General features: G+C 38.8%; 1 protein-coding gene across 1 annotated transcript in view; it reads right to left on the bottom strand.

The window, feature by feature from the left end:
- LOC126349809 (pre-mRNA-processing-splicing factor 8) overlaps positions 1–20320 on the bottom strand; it is a 103801-nt gene that overhangs the window by 64969 nt on the left and 18512 nt on the right. Inside the window, exons 9-13 of the mRNA XM_050002460.1 lie at positions 15031–15178; positions 14717–14879; positions 13854–14071; positions 13488–13714; positions 5424–5633 (exon numbers count right to left, since the gene is read on the bottom strand). Of these exons, the coding sequence (XP_049858417.1) occupies positions 5424–5633; positions 13488–13714; positions 13854–14071; positions 14717–14879; positions 15031–15178 (966 nt within the window). The remainder of the gene's footprint in view (positions 1–5423; positions 5634–13487; positions 13715–13853; positions 14072–14716; positions 14880–15030; positions 15179–20320) is intronic.

Genomic DNA, 20320 nt, shown 5'->3' with positions numbered 1-20320 from the left:
TCTGAGCAGATGAATAACACACTCTTGTAGTAACATCTTAAAACTCTAATCACCTGATGACAGGTAGCAATTGAAATTAAAGTACAGGGTGACTATTATTGAACTATATGAAATAAAATTGTCATAGTTTCTGAATGGTTTGCACTAGGTTGTTCAAACCGCACAGTTGGCCGCGGGGCATGAAGGGAATTAGTATGCGCATTCATGGTTTGGTTTAGCGACAAAGCCCACTTTCATTTGGATGGGTTCGCCAATAAGCAAAGTTAATGCATTTGGAGGACTGAGAATCCACATTTTGCAATTGAGAAGTCTCTTCACTCTCAATAGGTGACTGTGTGGTGTGCAACTTCCAGTCATGGAAGAATTGGTGCTATACCCCTTGATGTCACTGACTACCAAACAGTACATGAAGGTTTTCGTAGATGAAATCATCTCCATTATTCAAAGTAACCCTGATTTCAATAATACGGGTTCATGCATTTTGGCTCTGGGGTACGAAGAGGCCACTGGCATGGGCCTCGATTGACCACCACATTCTCCAGACCTGAACACATTCTTTTAATTTTTTTTGGTCATCAGTCTTCTGACTGGTTTGATGCAGCCTGTCACGAATTCCTTTCCTGTGCTAACCTCTTCATCTCAGAGTAGCACTTGCAACCTACATCTTCAATTATTTGCTGGATGTATTCCAGTCTCTCTTCCTCTACAGTTTTTGCCCTCTACAGCTCCGTCTAGTACCATGGAAGTCATTCCCTCATATCTTAACCCAGGGCTTCCCAACGTGTGGTCCGCAGACCCCTTAGGGGTACGCCGGCTCTTTCTAGAGGGTCTGCGGCCACCTTTCAGCAAATCGTGTAAAATAATGAGTAAAATTATCGAATAAAAACGTGAAAATCAAATTTATCACTATTTTATTTTTCGTGTGAAAAATGTGTACTTTCACTTCAGGTCGTATTCCCAAGCAGCCTTTGCCGTTCCTAAGTGAGAACGCATACACAGTTTAGTGCCGCAGAATGCGGCTTCTCTGATCGACTGTTTCGTAACAATACGGGGGTCGTTTGTGTGCCGGCTCACGGCGCTAGATGCGCTGAAACCTGTTGCGCATGAGCGGAGTAATCTTTGTCGACCAATCACAGCGCTCGCTGGCACGTATGCAGCCCCAGGCATCATTAAATGTTAAACTTGCTTTGTCAGTGCACTACGTCTTTCATAAGTTGATTTTTGATCAGTTTATTACTTCTAACATGGATAATTGGCTGAAGTCAGGATCATTGAAGAAGGGTGCAGTTTCTCCATCGCCTTCACAACAAGGGAAGTTTCCAGTTGAAATGCACAGCCGTGGGGAATGGCTGAGCAGTCTACGGCGACATGTCATCATGGATTGCGCGGCCGCTCCCGCCGTAAGTTCGAGTCCTCCGTCGCGTGTGTGTGTGTGTGTGTGTGTGTGTGTGTGTGTGTGTGTGTGTGTGTGTGTGTGTGTGTGTGTGTGTGCGGAAGTTAAACTTAGGTTATTTGTGTGTAAGACTAGGGACTGAGACCTCAGCAATTACATCTATAGACTTTACATACATTTGAACATTTTTCTTCGGATTTCACAACCCCCCCCCACACACACACACACGACTGTTACGAAATATGCATGCTCCTTACACAACAGTAGCCAAACAGTAGAAGTGAACAGACCACAAGGGGCAGCTTGTCAACAGCGAACAGTTGGGATGCGACATTGATTGCTCTTCGAGGAAGGCAGCTCCAACGTGTGCGATGTCAATTACCACGTAATTTTAATCAGGCTATAGTGTGCTGAACAAAGGGAGTAAATCCACTAGTAAGTATCTGGAAACAGTGGGAATTCAAATTGTTTTTATTCATCTCTAAACCAAAGATTATTGATACTTCTGGGGGGGGGGGGGGGTGTATTGGAAACATGGCACTTAAGAAGCTTTCAGTTCCTATGGGTTTCACTCTGAAATTTAAAGTTACTGTACTCTTGACTGACTAGGGGTCCACCATGGATTTTTGACTGAAGAAGGGGTCCACCAGGTGAGAAGATTGGGAATCCCTGTCTTAACCAATGTCCTATCATCCTGTCCCTTCTCTTTATCAGTGATTTCCACATATTCCTTTCCTTTCAATTCTGCGCAGAACCTTATCATTCCTTACCTTATCAGTCAACATAATTTTCAACATTCATCTGTAGCACCACATCTCAAATGCTTCAACTCTCTTCTGTTCCACTTTTACCACAGTTCATGTTTCACGACCATACAATGCTGTACTCCAGGTGTACATTCTCAGAATTTTCTTCCTCAAATTAAGGCCGATATTTGCACTGCTAGTCTGCTTTTTATGTCCTCCTTGCTCAGGCTGTCATTGGTTATTTTACTGCATAGGTAGCAGAATTCCTTAACTTCATCTGCTTCGTGACCATCAATACTGATGTTCAAGTTTCTAGATGTTCTCATTTCTACCACTTCTCACTACCTACATCTTTCTTCAATTTACTCTCAGTCCATACTCTGTACTCATTAGACTGTTCATTCCGTTCAGCGGATCATGTAATTCTTCTTCACACTCGCTCAGGATAGCAATGTCATCAGCAAATCATATCATTGATATCCTTTCACCTTTTCACCTTGAAAATACACTTTTTCCATGTTAAGTGACAGTACACTTTACCTCGGGACTGTAAAAGTTATCAGTCCTTTGAATGGCTATAGTTTTATACAGCGGCATAGAATTTCTCAGATTATGAAAGTATAAATGTGAATTCCACCAGACACCTCATGTTACTTTCTGAAAGATTGAAATCGAGACTGCAATGCACTTTTGTAAGCCAGTCACAGCTAATGCCATGTGATCTCACTGGTTGATATTCAGAGTACACAACACATGATGCAGTCAGACAATAACAACATCATCACTGTCAAGTAGCGCGAACACACAAATAAGAAAAATTAATGGTTTACAATAATATACAGTTGGTATAAGAAAAGAGAAGATTTCACGTATAATATTGGTCTCGAAGATTTGTGGAGACGTAGAACCACTGGATCACCCCCCAATAATATCGCTACCCTATCGCAGCGAGAACAACTGTATCTTTGCCAGATCATTTCTCTGTAGTACGCGCTCTATGCTACACGCATTGTGTATATGCACCGAGAATAAAAGTATTCATAGTAAGCAACCGGAGTGCAAGTGGTTATCGTCATAATTACTACACTCACTCCCCACTACCTATAGATTAATAAGCTGCTAGAGGAGCTAAGCTTTCACTTATAATGTTGAACTTTTTTGCGTGTTACACTTTAAGATACATGACACAAATGTGCCAGTAAAGTGTTTAATAACAACATAAATGTCTGATCTTCTGGGCTCGAAATTCTTCTAAACGGCTCGTCCTTGAAGAGTTTATTTTTGAATGAGAGTCAGATGCTCTGTAACACAAAATTCATCGTACATTCTCGCACATAGTTCATCTTGCTTAAAAGCAAACTTACTTTTTTATTTTTTCTTATGCAGCAATTGTACACTACAAGCTTTAACTCCATCACAACTAGTGCAACATGCAATTGCTGAAATTTTCATTTCAGACATGACTCAGGAACTCACAAAATGACAAAACTGAAGTGTGTACTGGTGTCGCCATATCTAAGGTCATAAATGAAACCATTTGCATGTAACTCATTCCATGCAACAAGTGGCACACCCAAATGTCATAATGTAAACTATGCTCAACCTTTTCAAACTACCATTCAAAATACTTTCCCCTCAACCTGTTAGAAACAGGTCAATTTCAGCAATTGCCAGAGAGCGCCATATACGAATAGTACCACAAGTGATCATTTTCATAGCATGATCATTTTAATAGCATGACAGAATATAATTCACGAAGTACCAATTTCAAATGCCTATTAGGCTTATTAAAAGCAAAAAGCTTTATGTTAGGAAATACTTTTACATTTTATTCGTATGCTCCAGAACCCAAGCATGATATCAAAAAGTAGTAGTATGAAATTTTTGTATAAATTTGGAATCATCACATTCATTGATAATTTGTGTGATGTCCTCATTTCTTCTCCTTCCTCGTTCTAACAAACAATCTTGTCATCACTAATTCCTGCCAGTGTCAAGACTTATTTGCTGGTTAACTTCACTAATCCTGCCACAATCACTGGTTTTAGTTATTCCGCATTTATTCTCCAGTTAGGCGTTATTACGTGTTCATACAACGCATTTCCCGCACTACTCCCAGAACTGAACTTAAGCGGCTGCTAGCCGGGGACTGTGCAATTGACCCTTACTAGTATAGCGATCTGGCCAAATCTTTTCTGTCAAAATTTCATTTTCTTGGATACACCAAGAAGAAAATATGTAGATATGTTATTCCTGTTTGTCGTTTATTTCCACTCTGGTAGTCTGAATATATGGATTTTGCTAGTAGTTATATAAAAAAGCTGATCATTCGCAAATGCGGTCAACCACATGACAGTGATTGGCATTCACCCATTCAGCTTTATTCCGCTCAGGTCGTATAGCCCCATCCCCTTTTGTCTGCAAGAAAGTTTATTTCTAGATGAAACTGGGATTCCTCTGGCACACACATCACGTACACTATGCATGCACTGAAAAATCAACTTCTGATTCATTCAGAAATCAATTTAGAATGTGCTCAAAAATGTTAAAAAAAGAAAAACAACAGGGGTGCATTTCAAGATCATATGAATAATCCAGAGACCAACATGCGCTGGATACTAGGCGCTTTGTGAAACAAGGTTTATTCCTCAAGAATATAGATTAGACTTTAAATTTACAGGAAAAAATGAGGGAGTTTGCACAAAAGCAGACATTATAAACATGCACACCATTGCTGTAATTATCATATACAAGATATCAAGATGATTATTTCTCTAGATGTCAAACACTTCAGTTTATGAAAATCCCTGATTTTAATAACTCCTTGGCAGAACTACAATCACAAATTACACTGAATCACATTGCGATGCATTTGTCTACACAAATATTTACTCCACAAGCCATCAAGGATTGTGTATAACATTAAAGAACCTGCCAGTCATGAGCTCAGAAATAATACAACTTATTAAAAACAAATCCTAACTTTCTACCATTCAACAGAATATTCACTTTATGATTAAACAGTCTTCAATGTTTTCTATGATAGCTGTATTTCACACAATATCAGCTCAGCTTAGCGTCAGTCCACTCCAAATGGCTGCAGAAACAATCTCAGATGCGCTTCTGCACAACCAAATGAAATGTCAGCCCACAGAACAGCTGAATTCTGGACCCCTACGCTACTCATCATAGCAATAATAATAATAATAATAATAATAATAATAATAATAATAATAATAATAATAATAATAACAACAACAACAGGAAGTACACAAAGAACTCACAGATGCACGCAGTTCGAGATCAAAGTGGCTTTCAACTCTTTGCTTTGTGACAGTTTTGGCAACACCTTTAGAATGTCTACCCTCGAACTGCCTGGAGAGCAGGTTTCCCAACCAACGCTCCAGCAGAGGTGTTATACCACGCATAAAGAACAACCATACACGCCATCCTGGTGCCCAAAATCCACATCCAGGTCCCTTCCCAACAGGACCCTGTAAAATTTTAAAATATACAAACATACATTAATCTTTTTTGTAGCTGAGTATGAACTGTAATATTTACAACACACTAACTATAAGTGCCGTAAACTTGCAACAACTAAATAACAGTGCCTCAGCAGTGTAAATATCTATCCAACCAGGGGAGATGATTCTCAAACCAGCTGGGTTGGGTTACAAGCTGACATTTTAGCCTGTATTCTGTAATCTGTTCATTTCATCATTGGCAATGTACAGAAAAGTTCTCACTCAAGATCAATATAAGAATGTTAAGTAACAAAAATAGTGAACATAAAATACTATCACATATCATTGTATAAAATATTTTTTTATTTCAATCATAATAATAAAATTTACTTCTAGAATGAATCTTCCACTCTGCAAAAGAGGGTACACTGCAGAAAGTTCCTGGATTGAGACTTGAAACCAAAATCTTGGCTTTCATGAGCTATATTCACATGACAAACGTGTGGTTCCTGAAGAGGGGCAAGCAGCCTTTTCAGTAGTTGCAGGGGCAACAGTCTGGATGATTGACTGGTCTGGCCTTGTAACAATATCCAAAACGACCTTGCTGTGCTGGTACTGCGAACGGCTGAAAGCAAGGGGAAACTATGGCCGTAATTTTTCCCGAGGGCATGCAGCTTTACTGTACGATTAAATGATGATGATGTCCTCTTGGGTAAAACATTCCGGAGGTAAAATAGTCCCCCATTCGGATCTCCGGGCGGGGACTACTCAAAAGGATGTCGTTATCAGGAGAAAGAAAACAGGCGTTCTATGGATCAGAGCGTGGAATGTCAGATCCCTTAAGCGGGCAGGTAGGTTAGAAAATTTAAAAAGGGAAATGGATAGGTTAAAGTTAGATATAGTGGGAATTAGTGAAGTTCGGTGGAAGGAGGAACATGACTTCTGGTCAGGTGACTACAGGGTTATCAACACAAAATCAAATAGGGGTAATGCAGGAGTAGGTTTAATAATGAATAGGAAAATAGGAATGCGGGTAAGCTACTACAAACAGCATAGTGAACGAATTATTGTGGCCAAGATAGACACGAAGCCCACACCTACTACAGTAATACAAGTTTATATGCCAACTAGCTCTACAGATTACGAAGAAATTGAAGAAATGTATGATGAAATAAAAGAAATTATTCAGATAGTGAAGGGTGACGAAAATTTAATAGTCATGGGTGACTGGAATTCGTCAGTAGGAAAAGGGAGAGACGGAAATGTAGTAGGTGAATATGGATTGGGGGTAAGAAATGAAAGAGGAAGACGCCTGGTAGAATTTTGCACAGAGCACAACTTAATCATAGGTAACACTTGGTTCAAGAATCAATGAAAGAAGGTTGTATACATGGAGGAAGCCTGGAGATACCGACAGGTTTCAGATAGATTATGTAATGGTAAGATAGAGATTTAGGAACCAGGTTTTAAATTGTAAGACAGTTCCAGGGGCAGATGTGGACTCTGACCACAATCTATTGGTTATGACCTGTAGATTAAAACTGAAGAAACTGCAAAAAGGTGGGAATTTAAGAACCTGGATAAACTAAAAGAACCAGAGGTTGTACAGAGATTCAGGGAGAGCATAAGGGAGCAATTGACAGGAATGGGGGAAAGAAATACAGTAGAAGAAGAATGGGTAGCATTGAGGGATGAAGTAGTGAAGGCAGCAGAGGATCAAGTAGGTAAAAAGACGAGGTCTAGTAGAAATCCTTGGGTGACAGAAGAAATACTGAATTTAATTGATGAAAGGAGAGAATATAAAAATGCAGTAATGAAGTAGGCAGAAAGGAATATAAACGTCTCAAAAAATGAGATCGACAGGAAGTGCAAAATGGCTGAGCAGGGATGGCTAGAGGACAAATGTAAGGATGTAGAGGCACATATCACTAGGGGTAAGATAGATACTGCCTACAGGAAAATTAAAGAGACCTTTGGAGAGAAGAGAACCACTTGTACGAATATTAACAGCTCAGATGGAAACCCAGTTCTAACCCAAGAAGGGAAAGCGGAAAGGTGGAAGGAGTATATAGAGGATCTATATAAAGGCGATGTACTTGAGGACAATATTATGGAAATGGAAGAGGATGTAGATGAAGATGAAATGGGAGATACAATACTGTGTGAAGAGTTTGACAGAGCACTGAAAGACCTGAGTCGAAACAAGGCCCCCGGAGTAGACAACATTCCAATGGATCTACTGATGGTCTTGGAAGAGCCAGTCCTGACAAAACTCTACCATCTGGTGAACAAGATGTATGAGACAGGCGAAATACCCTCAGACTTCAAGAAGAATATAATAATTCCAATCCCAAAGAAAGCAGGTGTTGACAGATGTGAAAATTACCAAACTATCAGTTTAATAAGTCACAGCTGCAAAATACTAACGCGAAGTCTTTACAGACGAATGGAAAAACTAGTAGAAGCCAACCTCGGGGAAGATTTGTTTGGATTCCACAGAAATGTTGGAACACGTGAGGCAATACTGACCCTACGACTTATCTTAGAAGCTAGATTATGGAAGGGCAAACCTACGTTTCTAGCATTTGTAGAGTAAGAGAAAGCTTTTGACAATGTTGACTGGAATACTCTCTTTCAAATTCTGAAGGTGGCAGGGGTAAAATACAGGGAGCGAAAGGCTATTTACAATTTGTACAGAAACCAGATGGCAATTATAAGAGTCGAGGGACATGAAAGGGAAGCAGTTGTTGGGAAGGGAGTAAGACAGGGTTGTAGCCTCTCCCCGATGTTATTCACTCTGTATATTGAGCAAGCCGTGAAGGAAACAAAAGAAAAATTCAGAGTAGGTATTAAAATCCATGGAGAAGAAATAAAAACTTTGAGGTTCGCCGATGACATTATAATTCTGTCAGAGACAGCAAAGGACTTGGAAGAGCAGTTGAATGGAATGGACAGTGTCTTGAAAGGAGGGTATAAGATGAACATCAACAAAAGCAAAACAAGGATAATGGAATGTAGTCAAATTAAGTCGGGTGATGCTGAGGGAATTAGATTAGGAAATGAGACACTTAAAGTAGTAAAGGAGTTTTGCTATTTGGGGAGCAAAATAACTGATGATGGACGAAGTAGAGAGGATATAAAATGTAGACTGGCAATGGCAAGGAAAGCGTTTCTGAAGAAGAGAAATTTGTTAACATCAAGTATAGATTTAAGTGTCAGAAAGTCATTTCTGAAGGTATTTGTATGTATGGAAGTGAATCATGGACGATAAATAGTTTGGACAAGAAGATAATAGAAGCTTTCGAAACGTGGTGCTACAGAAGAATGCTGATGATTAGATGCGTAGATCACATAACTAATGAGGAGGTATTGAATAGGATTGGGGAGAAGAGGAGTTTGTGGCACAACTTGACAGGAAGAAGGGACTGGTTGGTAGGACATGTTCTGAGGCATCAAGGGATCACAAATTTAGCATTGGAGGGCAGTGTGGAGGGTATAAATCGTAGAGGGAGACCAAGAGATGAATACACTAAGCAGATTCAGAAGGATGTAGGTTGCAGTAGGTACTGGGAGATGAAGAAGCTTGCAGAGGTTAGAGTAGCATGGAGAGCTGCATCAAACCAGTGTCAGGACTGAAGACCACAACAACAACAACAACAACAACAACAACATTCACATAACTGAGCAATCTAGTTAATACTCGTGATATTCCCCCACAGCTTCATTAGGAGAGAAAAGCCGGCAAAAGTGAAGCTGTGAAGGTAGGTCGGGAACCTCAGCTAGCTAGCTAAGTATGTAAGAACATAAAAATAAAGTCCCATCCAGTATGCAGTTTTAATCTCTTTGGAAATTTTGTATAATACTCCTCTTCATCAATACCTTTTTATGTAAGAAACTTTATGTTATAAATATCTCATTAAAACACCCCCAGTATTGTGTCACCTTTAACACGTCTCCACGAGGAAATAGATTTTCTTCATTCCTGCTTTTTATTTCTCTGTTTCTAAACTTCTATCTAATTTGTTACATTTAGTACCTACCTTGGAGTGGAAAGACAACATGAGCCACAAATGCTTCAACTTTATTACCCCCTTGCATCTTTAAGGTTAATCTAAATAGTTAGTTTTGCACATGTTACCCACAAAGTAAGCTTCCCAAACACCCTAAAAACAACAGGACTTGCAATGAGAAGGGGGTGTCTATGAGCTCATTGGCTATTTCCAGTCTTTTGCCATAATGTTGCTGCAGATGAAAAGATGCAGTAGCACATTATGGACAACAGATTCTTTATGAGCATGGAATTACACCCCCTTCTCTGTAGTGTGTCCAAATCCTGATGCATGTAAAAGACCAGCTCTTGATTACCAGTAAATTAGACATCCCACCAGGGTGATGAAATCTGAATGGAAGGTGTGCAAAACACTGGTTTGAAATCCAGAAAATTTCAATAAATTGATTGAGGTGAACATTTACATAGTTACCAGCTTCATCTACTGACTGCCATAATATAAACGCATTACTCTTGTGCCACAAATGAGTCCACACAAAATTTGTGCCTCTAAGTCAAAAATATCCTAAAAGCAGCCGACAACCTCACGTTAGCCACCATTACGGAAGTCGATACACTCCCAATACGGCCTGCACAAGGAGAATGCAACTCTAGAGTATGTTTGATAAAATGCAATTCCTATATGTGTACAGTCCTTCACCTGCCTAAACAATTCTAAAAGGTTTTTTTAACTTCACTGACGCTCTTTGCTTTCTATCAACAGTGCCTATATCAGATAAAGTGATGAGTGTGGCTTTTCAAAGGCAAGAAGACGTTAATAATGACATTGCAACTGTCAACTGAACATGACAATTTTTTTTTTGCTAAATAATAAATACATTACAGTGTTCTTTGTAGTCTATGGTAACTGTATTTTGTACAATTTTCAGCTCAGCTTAGCGTCAGTCCAATCCATATGGCTGCAGAAATGATCTCAGATACATTACTGCACAACCAAATGAAATGTCAGCCCACAGAACGGCTGATTTCAGGACCCCTACACTACTCATCATAGCATAAACATGAAATTAACACTTTCATATCAATAAAGAGGTGCAAATGGAAATCAAACAGCAATGGCAACCACAAGCAGCATATTTTTAAAATACGAATATGAAAGTTGAGCCCACAACATACACCCCCAATGACAAAATATTTTACGAAGTAGTTACATTATTATTGTATATTTTCCAATATATTTAGAAGTCTAAGTAAACTCACTTTCTGGATAATTCTAGAACATTGCATGACGCAATAAAGATGCACTACATCAGGCTATAGGCCGATTTTCCATGACACTGCATGGAAACTGATGTGTTGCAGTTTTAAGAGCACTGTGTTGTTTGTAATTTAAGTGACCCCTTCCACTGCCAACCAATTTTTGATTGCTAATGAAAAGTAAATTTAACCTTGAAGTGGAAAATGACTGTACCCCCCCCCCCCCCCACACACACACACACACTATGACATAAATTTGTCATTTAACAATGTTAGCAGTAGTTTGCAAAAATCTCCTGAAGTTCTTAACCAAGGTGCCTCAAATTTTTACACAATGGATGAACATAGGCTATATATTTACAATAAATGACACATAAATATGTATACCACAGGGAATCAAATATCATCTTACTGATTTAATTTACATTTTTACACAATACTCTAATAAAGGTTGAGATGGATATAAGCTACTTACATCACATTGTTAGCACAAATCTTGCAAAGTTCTTGCCCAATTTATTTCAATTTTTAAGTGGCATTTTAATAAACTTCAGGGCAGGAAAGGTCTCAAAAAGTTATTGACTGACTGACTTCAAAATTTTATACATCACACTAATAAACATTCAGACATACTTAGGCTATAAATTTTTTCTCTTTACATTTAAAACTACGTGAAATATTGCCACTGATACTATTATCTGCATAGATCCAGCACTAGGAGAGGTCTCTCATACCCATATAACAATGGTCCCAACCAATTCATGCATTTATTTTTAAGGAACTTCAATTTCCAATCAGGGTTTCATTGGCTACAACAATAAACAAGGCTCAAGGTCGGGGGAAGGAGGAAAGGGAAATGGAAGGGAAGTGAGGAGCTGATAGAGGTAGGGGGTGGGGAAAGGTTGAGATAAATAGAAACAGGGGAGAAGAGGAGATGGACAGAGAGATCAGGAACAAGGGGATTAGGATATGTATCCAACTCCCATATATATTTAGCAACTGCGAAGCATTGCAATATGTGCGAGTACTTACATACTATTATGCCTTATAATTTCTGAAAAAATAAGGTAATTAACATACTTTTGCAATATTTTCTTCTTTAGGTTTAAGTATTATAAATTGTATAATCATGGTCATTTCAAAATACACCAGAACACAAGTAATTATTTCCCACGCTATATTTGCACAGTAACACTGAATCAAGAAGTAATGGGGAGGGGGGACGGGACGCATATTGCCTTGTTTACATTCTTAAAGACATTTAATGGAATATAAGTAGCACTTCAGACTACCCCTGCAAAATGTAACATTGTCTTTAAATTTTAAACTGGCAATTAGTTGACAAGTGCTATTATGTATTTACATGTACAGGGTGACAATTATTGAACTATATGAAAGAAAATAGTCTTAACTTGTGAATGGTCTGCGCTAGGGTGTTCAAACTGCCCGGTTGGCCACAGGGCTATTAGTATGCACATATGGTCTGGTTTAGCAACTAAGCCCACTTTAATTTGTATGGGTTCTCCAATGAGCAAAATTGGCGCATTTGGGATACTGGTCATCGGCATTTTACAATCAAGAAGTCTCTTCACCCTCAATGGGTGAGTGTGGTGTGCAATGTCCCACCATGGAATAATCGGTGCGATATTCCTTGATGCAACAGTGACTACCAAATGGTACATGAAGGCTATGGAAGATGATTTCATCCCCAATTATCCAAAGTGACCCTAATTTTGACAAGATGTGGTTCATGCAAGATGGAACTTGAACCCATTGAAGCAGGGCTGTGTTTGATGTTCTAGAGGTGCAGTTCGGGGACCGCATTCTGGCTCTGGTGTACCTAGAGGTCATTGGCATAGGCCTCGATTTGCCGCCGTATTCTCCGGACATGAACACATGAGACTCCTCCTTGTGGGGCTACATTAAAGAAAAGATGTACAACAATAACCCCAAAAACCATTGCTGATCTGAAAACAGCCATTCATTGACAGCATCAACGTTTCAACACTTCAGTGGGTCATGCAGAATTTTGTCAGCCTCAAATCATCGCCAATGATGGTAGGCATATCGAACATGTCATAACCTAAATACAAATATCTGTAATGATGTAAACATGTTGAACTAAGTTTTTGCACACTGTAGTTTGTAATTAATTTCCATTTTTTCGTGTAATTCAATAATTGTATGTTGAAATTTGATGCTTTTGACACACACAAATGCTCCACAAGATATATAGCTGACAACATAAAGGAGAATGCTTCATATATGAGAGTCTCCCTAATTGCCATAATCAAATCAGAATAATTTTCCCAGCCATCCACCCACCCTCCCAGCACTTCATATCTCTTTCCCTTGCCTCTGTTGCTACTTGAAGGAATACTGTTTCTGATGGTAGAGACTTTTCTGCTTGTAAATTCTACTGAAGTCTAGTTTATCACAGTCATTTATTGTTAGAGAGTGTGTCACTACGATCACTGCATTGTATGATGTAATCACACTGTTATAATACAGCAAAACTTTCTACTATTTTACAGCCACTGTACATTTTAAATCCACACAACAGAAAAGATGACACTTCACTAATAAATATACAATATAAGAGAAGTGGAACTTACAGTGTTGAACCTGTAGTAGATCAGATGTTTCAAGTCTTTACACATCCTTATTTGTCTCATGAGTTTATATTTATACCTGTACATTCCCGTTAACTGGCCAACGTGTGCAAATATGTATTGTATGCCATCCGCCAACTGGAATGCATCAACATTATTTAGACGATACTGAACGTGAGAGTCCACTATCAATTTAGTCAACCTTAGTATTTCTCGGCATAAATGGAATGCTGTAAACAAACAAACACACAAAAAACTTCAAAGGCACAGATATTTTTACTACCATTAAAAAATATAAGATAGCCAGCTTAACTGCAACATATTACAAAGTAATAAAATGTTAGTGCTGCCTTCATTTCACACACTTACCATTTCCGAATCTGGACTTTTTTCTCTCTTTTGTCGTCAATGTTTTGACAGGTTTAAGATTGAAATTATAATCCAAGTGAAGATAGTTCAGATTTTTTCGGTGGATTAGGAGATTGAGCATATTATATCCCTGGCGACAAACTTGTAAACCAGCTTCAACCCAATCAAGTGTTGTTGTCTGAAAGAATTTTGTGGACTTGAAGGATCTGAACAGATATCTGAAAAACGAGGTACGGGCACAGAAATACGTTAATCATACAATATTGCTAGCATTTTCACAGTGAAAAGTTGTTTAGTAAAAGTATCAATTTAACTGTTCCATGTCTATTAAAGTAAGATTTACATACACACTAATTACTGAAACAAGTACACACAATTGAAACATCTAACCCCATTTAGAGAAAAGGTGGAAATAAAACATATCAATGTTACATATTTTGCTACATATTGATGTCCAAGCAATGCATGCGCACGCGCCCACCCACCCGCCCACCCACCCACCCACCCACCCACACACACACCCACCCACAGACACACCCACCCACACACACACCCACACACACACCCACACACACACCCACACACCCACACACCCACACACCCACACACACACACAATTAGCTCTATGGTGGATTAACTTCCAATACCCCAAAATATGGTGATTATGACTAGATCTTTTCAACAATAAAACTTTCTCAATAAGATGGGCTGTAAAAATCTAAAAACACTTATGAGATTTATGTGATAAAATGAAAGTAATACAAGTATTGTCACCATTACTAAAAACAAGCTTGTTTCTGTCAATTGTTAAAAAAAGGCTAATGCTAAAATAAAATGGTTTTTACAGATAAGGATTATCTTGCCTTTTCTTTTGTGGTTTTGGTGGTCGATGCTTCAAAGCATTAAGTACAAAGTATTTCAATAACTTCTGGTAACTGACTCTGACTTTTACTGGTTGTCCTGGTGGGCAATGTTCACGATACCACGATTTAACCAGAGGCACATCAATTGCTCTACGTGTTCTTCCTGCGAATTATATAATAAATTTCAGTGAAACTAGTCTGTAGTTGCTAATGAATAATGTAATTATTTAATTTAAATTTTAATCCATTAGGGAAAGTAAGTCACAGAACAGTTTTTGACAGCTTCTTGAAACCTGACTAGAAATTAATATTACCTGATCGTATATTAAATGGTCGTGGTGCCCACAAGAGAGCAATACCATTTGCTGTGTTGTCTGTGTACAATGGTGTCTCTTGAAGGAACGGCTGCACTTCTTCCGGTAGTTCAAACTCCTCATCATCATCCGGCAAGGGTTCTGTTGCCTATCACACATTAAATGTAACTATTATTACGAAGCTTATTTCTGAAAAAGCTCTAGACTGCATTAGAATCTAGTGTTATGATGAACATCGAGTTAATAGGTAAGATAAAAGAAACAAGCACAGGAGGAATGAGTATATATGAGCTAATAAAATTATTGAACCAACTGCAATTTAGAACTGAATACATTTACTGCACTTAACCAGATATGAGACCACCTGAATGCAGACAAATTAGTCTGAGGATTTAGAGCAAGCCCCTAAACAAGTATCTCATGCTTGAACGCAATCTCTATCATCTTATCTTGGGTACAGAAAGAGTGGCTTAGACCTTTCACTTTAAAACAATCACACATTGCCAAAGAAGCGTCAATGTCGAACAAAAGTGCTGAAATATGATTCTCAACTTCTTACTTATTTTCTCACAATTTTTCATTCACTTTCAACTTATTGTTGACTGGCAATTTTCACTGATAAATAGTTTATCTCATCTCCTTTGTTTCTGGCCCTGAGTCTGTAGAAACAAAAACTTCCTTTCATTTTGTAATCTTCTTCTTCTTCTCCCTCCTCCTCTTCTACAGCATTTGTCCCACATTATGGCAGGATCTGCATTTTTGGTTCTGTCACGATTTTAGCGGGTTTTGCATTCAATGCTGGCCACCTCACACCTTGATATATTCGTGAGGCGTGTCAAAGCCATCACTGTCTACATGTTCTTAATGGCTGTTTACCATTTACACTCAACTAAAACCATTTTTTGCCACTGTTGTTGCAAATGTTCTAAGAACATGCTCTTACATTGCTCACTGCTTTCTCTCATCTTTACTATCATTGGTACTACTCCATATAAATCACAAACTTCACCATTTGTGGCATTACTGTGCAGTATTGATATAGATGTCCACTTGAGAATTTATATTTCCATGGCGGCAAGTTGTCATCTCACTTCCTTTGTTAAAGGCCATCATTCAGCACCATACAATGGAACTAAACAGATTACAGATCTGTGTACTTTTGACTTGAGCCTGTCTGGAATCTTCCTGTCACAGAGTGCAGAGTTCACAGAACACCACTCGAACCACAAGCTACTCCGGCAGTAAGAGGTTTCTCCACAGAGATTTCCATCAGCAGCAATTGCAGAGCCTATGTACTTACAAAGTCCTTGCTGTTGGGAGGTCAGCATCACTAATTCTGATGGTATCCAAGTAATTTAGACCTGTGATGTGGTACTGTATTTTCTTTATGTACAGTAACAAATCTACTTCCACACGCTGATCATTTCAAGCTCTCACTTGATAGGTCAGTCTTGTGTTTACAGGACAACAGCACATCACCAGCTTACAGTAACATCCAAGGTGCAGTTTCCTGTAGATATCTTGTGACTGTACCCACGACTATGATGAAAAGGAGGCAAAAGAGCAGGTCCCTAAGATACTCCTACCAAAACAAAAAATCGCCTAATAATCCAGCAGCTTATTGTATCTGGCTCTTCAGATCATGGTAGAAATGTCTGGACACCCTATTAGTCAGATCCTTTTATCAGTGATGCATTCAAAGACCTTCACTGTGAGTGATAGAAGCCGTACTGGGTGATAGTTGCTGCATTCAGCTAGGCTACCCTTATGCTCACAAACTGGAACTGTTTGATTACATGTCAGATCAGCTGCAATTGATCCCTCTTTGACAATTTTGTTGGCGAAATCTGATAACCATTCAGCCAAATACCAATGCTTTAATTTTCACACATTTGCAGGTCAATCATCTGGTTACATTGCCTTTCCATTTTCCATAACCCCCCCCCCCCCCTCTCTCTCTCAACAACCTCATCCTTGGCAATTGGTGCAGTCTAATGTGACCCTGCACAGATGCCGCGACACAGAAATTGGAGCACTTGGAAATGCCTCAAGGCAAATTTTCCGAAATATTGCCACCACTGCTTCGCTGTTTTCTTCCTACTGAATGCTAGTTTGTCGTCTTCATCACTGATTCCACGAAATTTCTCTCTGTATGCTGCCGACACTGCTTCGCAACTCTGTAGATTTCTTACTCTCTAGTTGCTGTTTCCAAGTTTATCACGAACTTTGCTGCAGTGGCCTAATTTTGCTGTCACCAATGTTAACTTTGCTACATTCCTAATTTCCCAGTAATCCTTCCAATTTCATCTGTATTTAAAGAAAGAAAATTTTGATATTGCTACCTTTTAAAACACACAGCTTTCTTCAACTATAAGCCCACAGCCCTGTCTGGCAATCAATTTTATTTCAACTGGGTTTTGTGGTGCCAAATTTCTCATGAGATTGTGCTATGACACATTCTTTCAGGATATCCAATGTTGATTCTACAACAGTAAGAGGTTAAAGCATGATGCCTAAAATCAGCTGCGGCTACATATTACATAACAAATTATCAGAACACATTTTGAACGTTTCACACATGAATAAAAATGGTCAACATTTCTGGAACTGTTAATATCAAGTTACTTTTTTTGAACAGGTAGGTTGCAGTCTTAAGGCTTCGACTTGAGAATGCCAGTTAGCTCTATGTAGTAGAGGCGCGGGAGCATAGCTTCTATGGAGTACAGCCGTTACGAGCCTAATGGTGTCCTTACCAACTCCCACACGATTCTGCTGCTTACAGCAAAACAAATGAACAGAGTAGATGAAACTTCGCTATTAAGTATGTCTCTATATTATGCTTTAACATTTAATTTACTGATGTTTAGTACTAATGTTTTGATACTGTTATAAGTAGTTTTTTGTTTCTGGCATAGGCAAATCCATCTGCTCTAGAAATGAGCTTGTAAATGTCTCTCAGTGTACTAAAATGGAGTCCAGCTATAAAGGTGGGTCAAGGTGTCAGATACACAGAAGCATGCGGAAATGTACAATGTGACTCTCAGCCAATCGAGCATTAGCGAAATTCTTGCCTTCATTCTGCACATGGCAATCTGTGTTCTTAAAGCACGCGGCTTATTTCAGTCACAGCATTCCATGCTGAGTGATTATTTTGCCCTCATACTGTTCATTATGAATGATGGTAAGAAATTACACCATGTGTTGCACAAATGAACTAGAGGAAGAATATTTCGTGTGTATCAATACTTCAAAAGACAGTTTTCCACTGAATCCACTCTGGCACAAGGCACTTGTTGCACTGTTACCAAATGCCAGGAGCAGACAGCTGAAGACTATGCTATTAGTTTGGGGTCATTCAGACAATATTCATGAAGCTGTATTTAGAATTGCAGATGTTGAGAGACTTACACACAAGGCAATAGACAGCATCTCAATATCTGCATGGACAGCTTGCATGGGGCATGCAGAAAAACTGCAGCATGAAGATTACAGCAGAGAAATTGGCAGGAACACAATTATAGAACCCTACCTTATAAATCTTGCTGAAAACAGGCCATTTATGTCAAACAGTGAAGACTTCTTACAGTGAAGTATTAATTACTGCTGCTAATTAATTTTTTTGTATGACTGTCTCTGCAACTGCTTTAAAAATTAGTAATACCTCAAGTATTCATCTTTGGCCTCATAATAATGCAGTTTTTTTTTTCATACAATATATTTCATTCAATTAAATACATATATTGGAGCACTGTAGCAGGTTTCACAATGAATGAAAATTAATTTTTAGTAACCCATTAAGCAATCTATTTCTGATGTCGTTTTTGTTGTTATGGTCTTCAGTCCAGAGACTGGTTTGATGCAGCTCTCCGTGCTACTCTATCCTGTGCAAAGCATCTTCATCTCCCAGTACCTACTGCAGCCTACATACTTCTGAATCTGTTTAGTGTATTCATCTCTTGGTCTCCCTCTATGATTTTTACCCTCCACACTTCCCTCCAATACTAAATTGGTGATCCCTTGGTGCCTCAGAATATGCCCTACCAACCAATTCCTTCTTCTAGTCAAGTTGTGCCACAAACTCCTCTTCTGCCCAATCCTATTCAATACTTACTCATTAGTTATGTGATCTACCCGTCTAATCTTCCGGATTATGCTGTACAATTCGAAAGCTTCTATTCTCTTCTTGTCTAAACTATTTATCGTCCACATTTCACTTCCATACATGGCTACACTCCATACAAATACTTTCAGAAACGGCTTCCTGCCACTTAAATCTATACTCGATGTTAACAAATTTCTCTTCTTCAGAAACGCTTTCCTTGCCACTGCCAGTCTACATTTTATATCCTCTCTACTTCGACCATCATCAGTTATTTTGCTTCCCAAATAGCAAAACTCATTAACTATTTTAAGTGTCTCATTTTCTAATCTAATTCCCGACTTAATTCGACTACATTCCATTATCCTCATTTTGCTTTTGTTGATGTTCATCTTATATCCTCCTTTCAAGACACTGTCCATTCCATTCAGCTGCTCTTCCATGTCCTTTGCTGTCTCTGACAGAATTACAATGTCATCGGCAAACCTCAAAGCTTTTATTTCTTCTCCATGGATTTTAATTCCCACTCCGAATATTTCTTTTGTTTCCTTCACTGATTGCTCAATATACAGATTGAATAACATCGGGGATAGGCTACAACCCTGTCTCACTCCCTTCCCAGCCGCTGCTTCCCTTTCATGCCCCTCTACTGTTATAACAGCCATCTGGTTTCTGAACAAATTGTAAATAGCCTTTCGTTCCCAGAAACTTGAAAGAGAGTATTCCAGTCAACATTGTCAAAAGCTTTCTCTAAGTCTACAAATGCTAGAAATGTAGGTTTGTCTTTCCTTAATCTATTTTCTAAGATAAGTTGTATGGTCAGTATTGCTTCACGTGTTCCAACATTTCTACTGAATACAAACTGATCTTCCCCAAGGTCTGCCTCTGCAAGTTTTTCCATTTGTCTGTAATGAATTTGTGTTAGTATTTTGCAGCCGTGGCCTATTAAACTAATAGTTCGGTAATTTTCACATCTGTCAACATCAGCTGTCTTTGGGATTGGAATTATTATATTCTTCTTGAAGTCTGAGTGTATTTTGCCTGTCTCATACATCTTGCTCACTAAATGGTAGAGTTTTGAGAGGCCTGATGTCTATTCTCGGGGCCTTGCTATGACTTACGTCTTTCAGTGCTCTGTCAAACTCTTCACGCAGTATTTTATCTCCTATTTCATCTTCACCTACATTCTCT

The sequence above is a fragment of the Schistocerca gregaria genome, chromosome 1 (genome assembly GCF_023897955.1).
Source record: "Schistocerca gregaria isolate iqSchGreg1 chromosome 1, iqSchGreg1.2, whole genome shotgun sequence".
Lineage (NCBI taxonomy): Eukaryota > Metazoa > Arthropoda > Insecta > Orthoptera > Acrididae > Schistocerca > Schistocerca gregaria.
The sequence above is the reverse complement of the archived record's forward strand: the minus strand, read 5'-3'. Positions and strand labels throughout refer to the sequence as shown.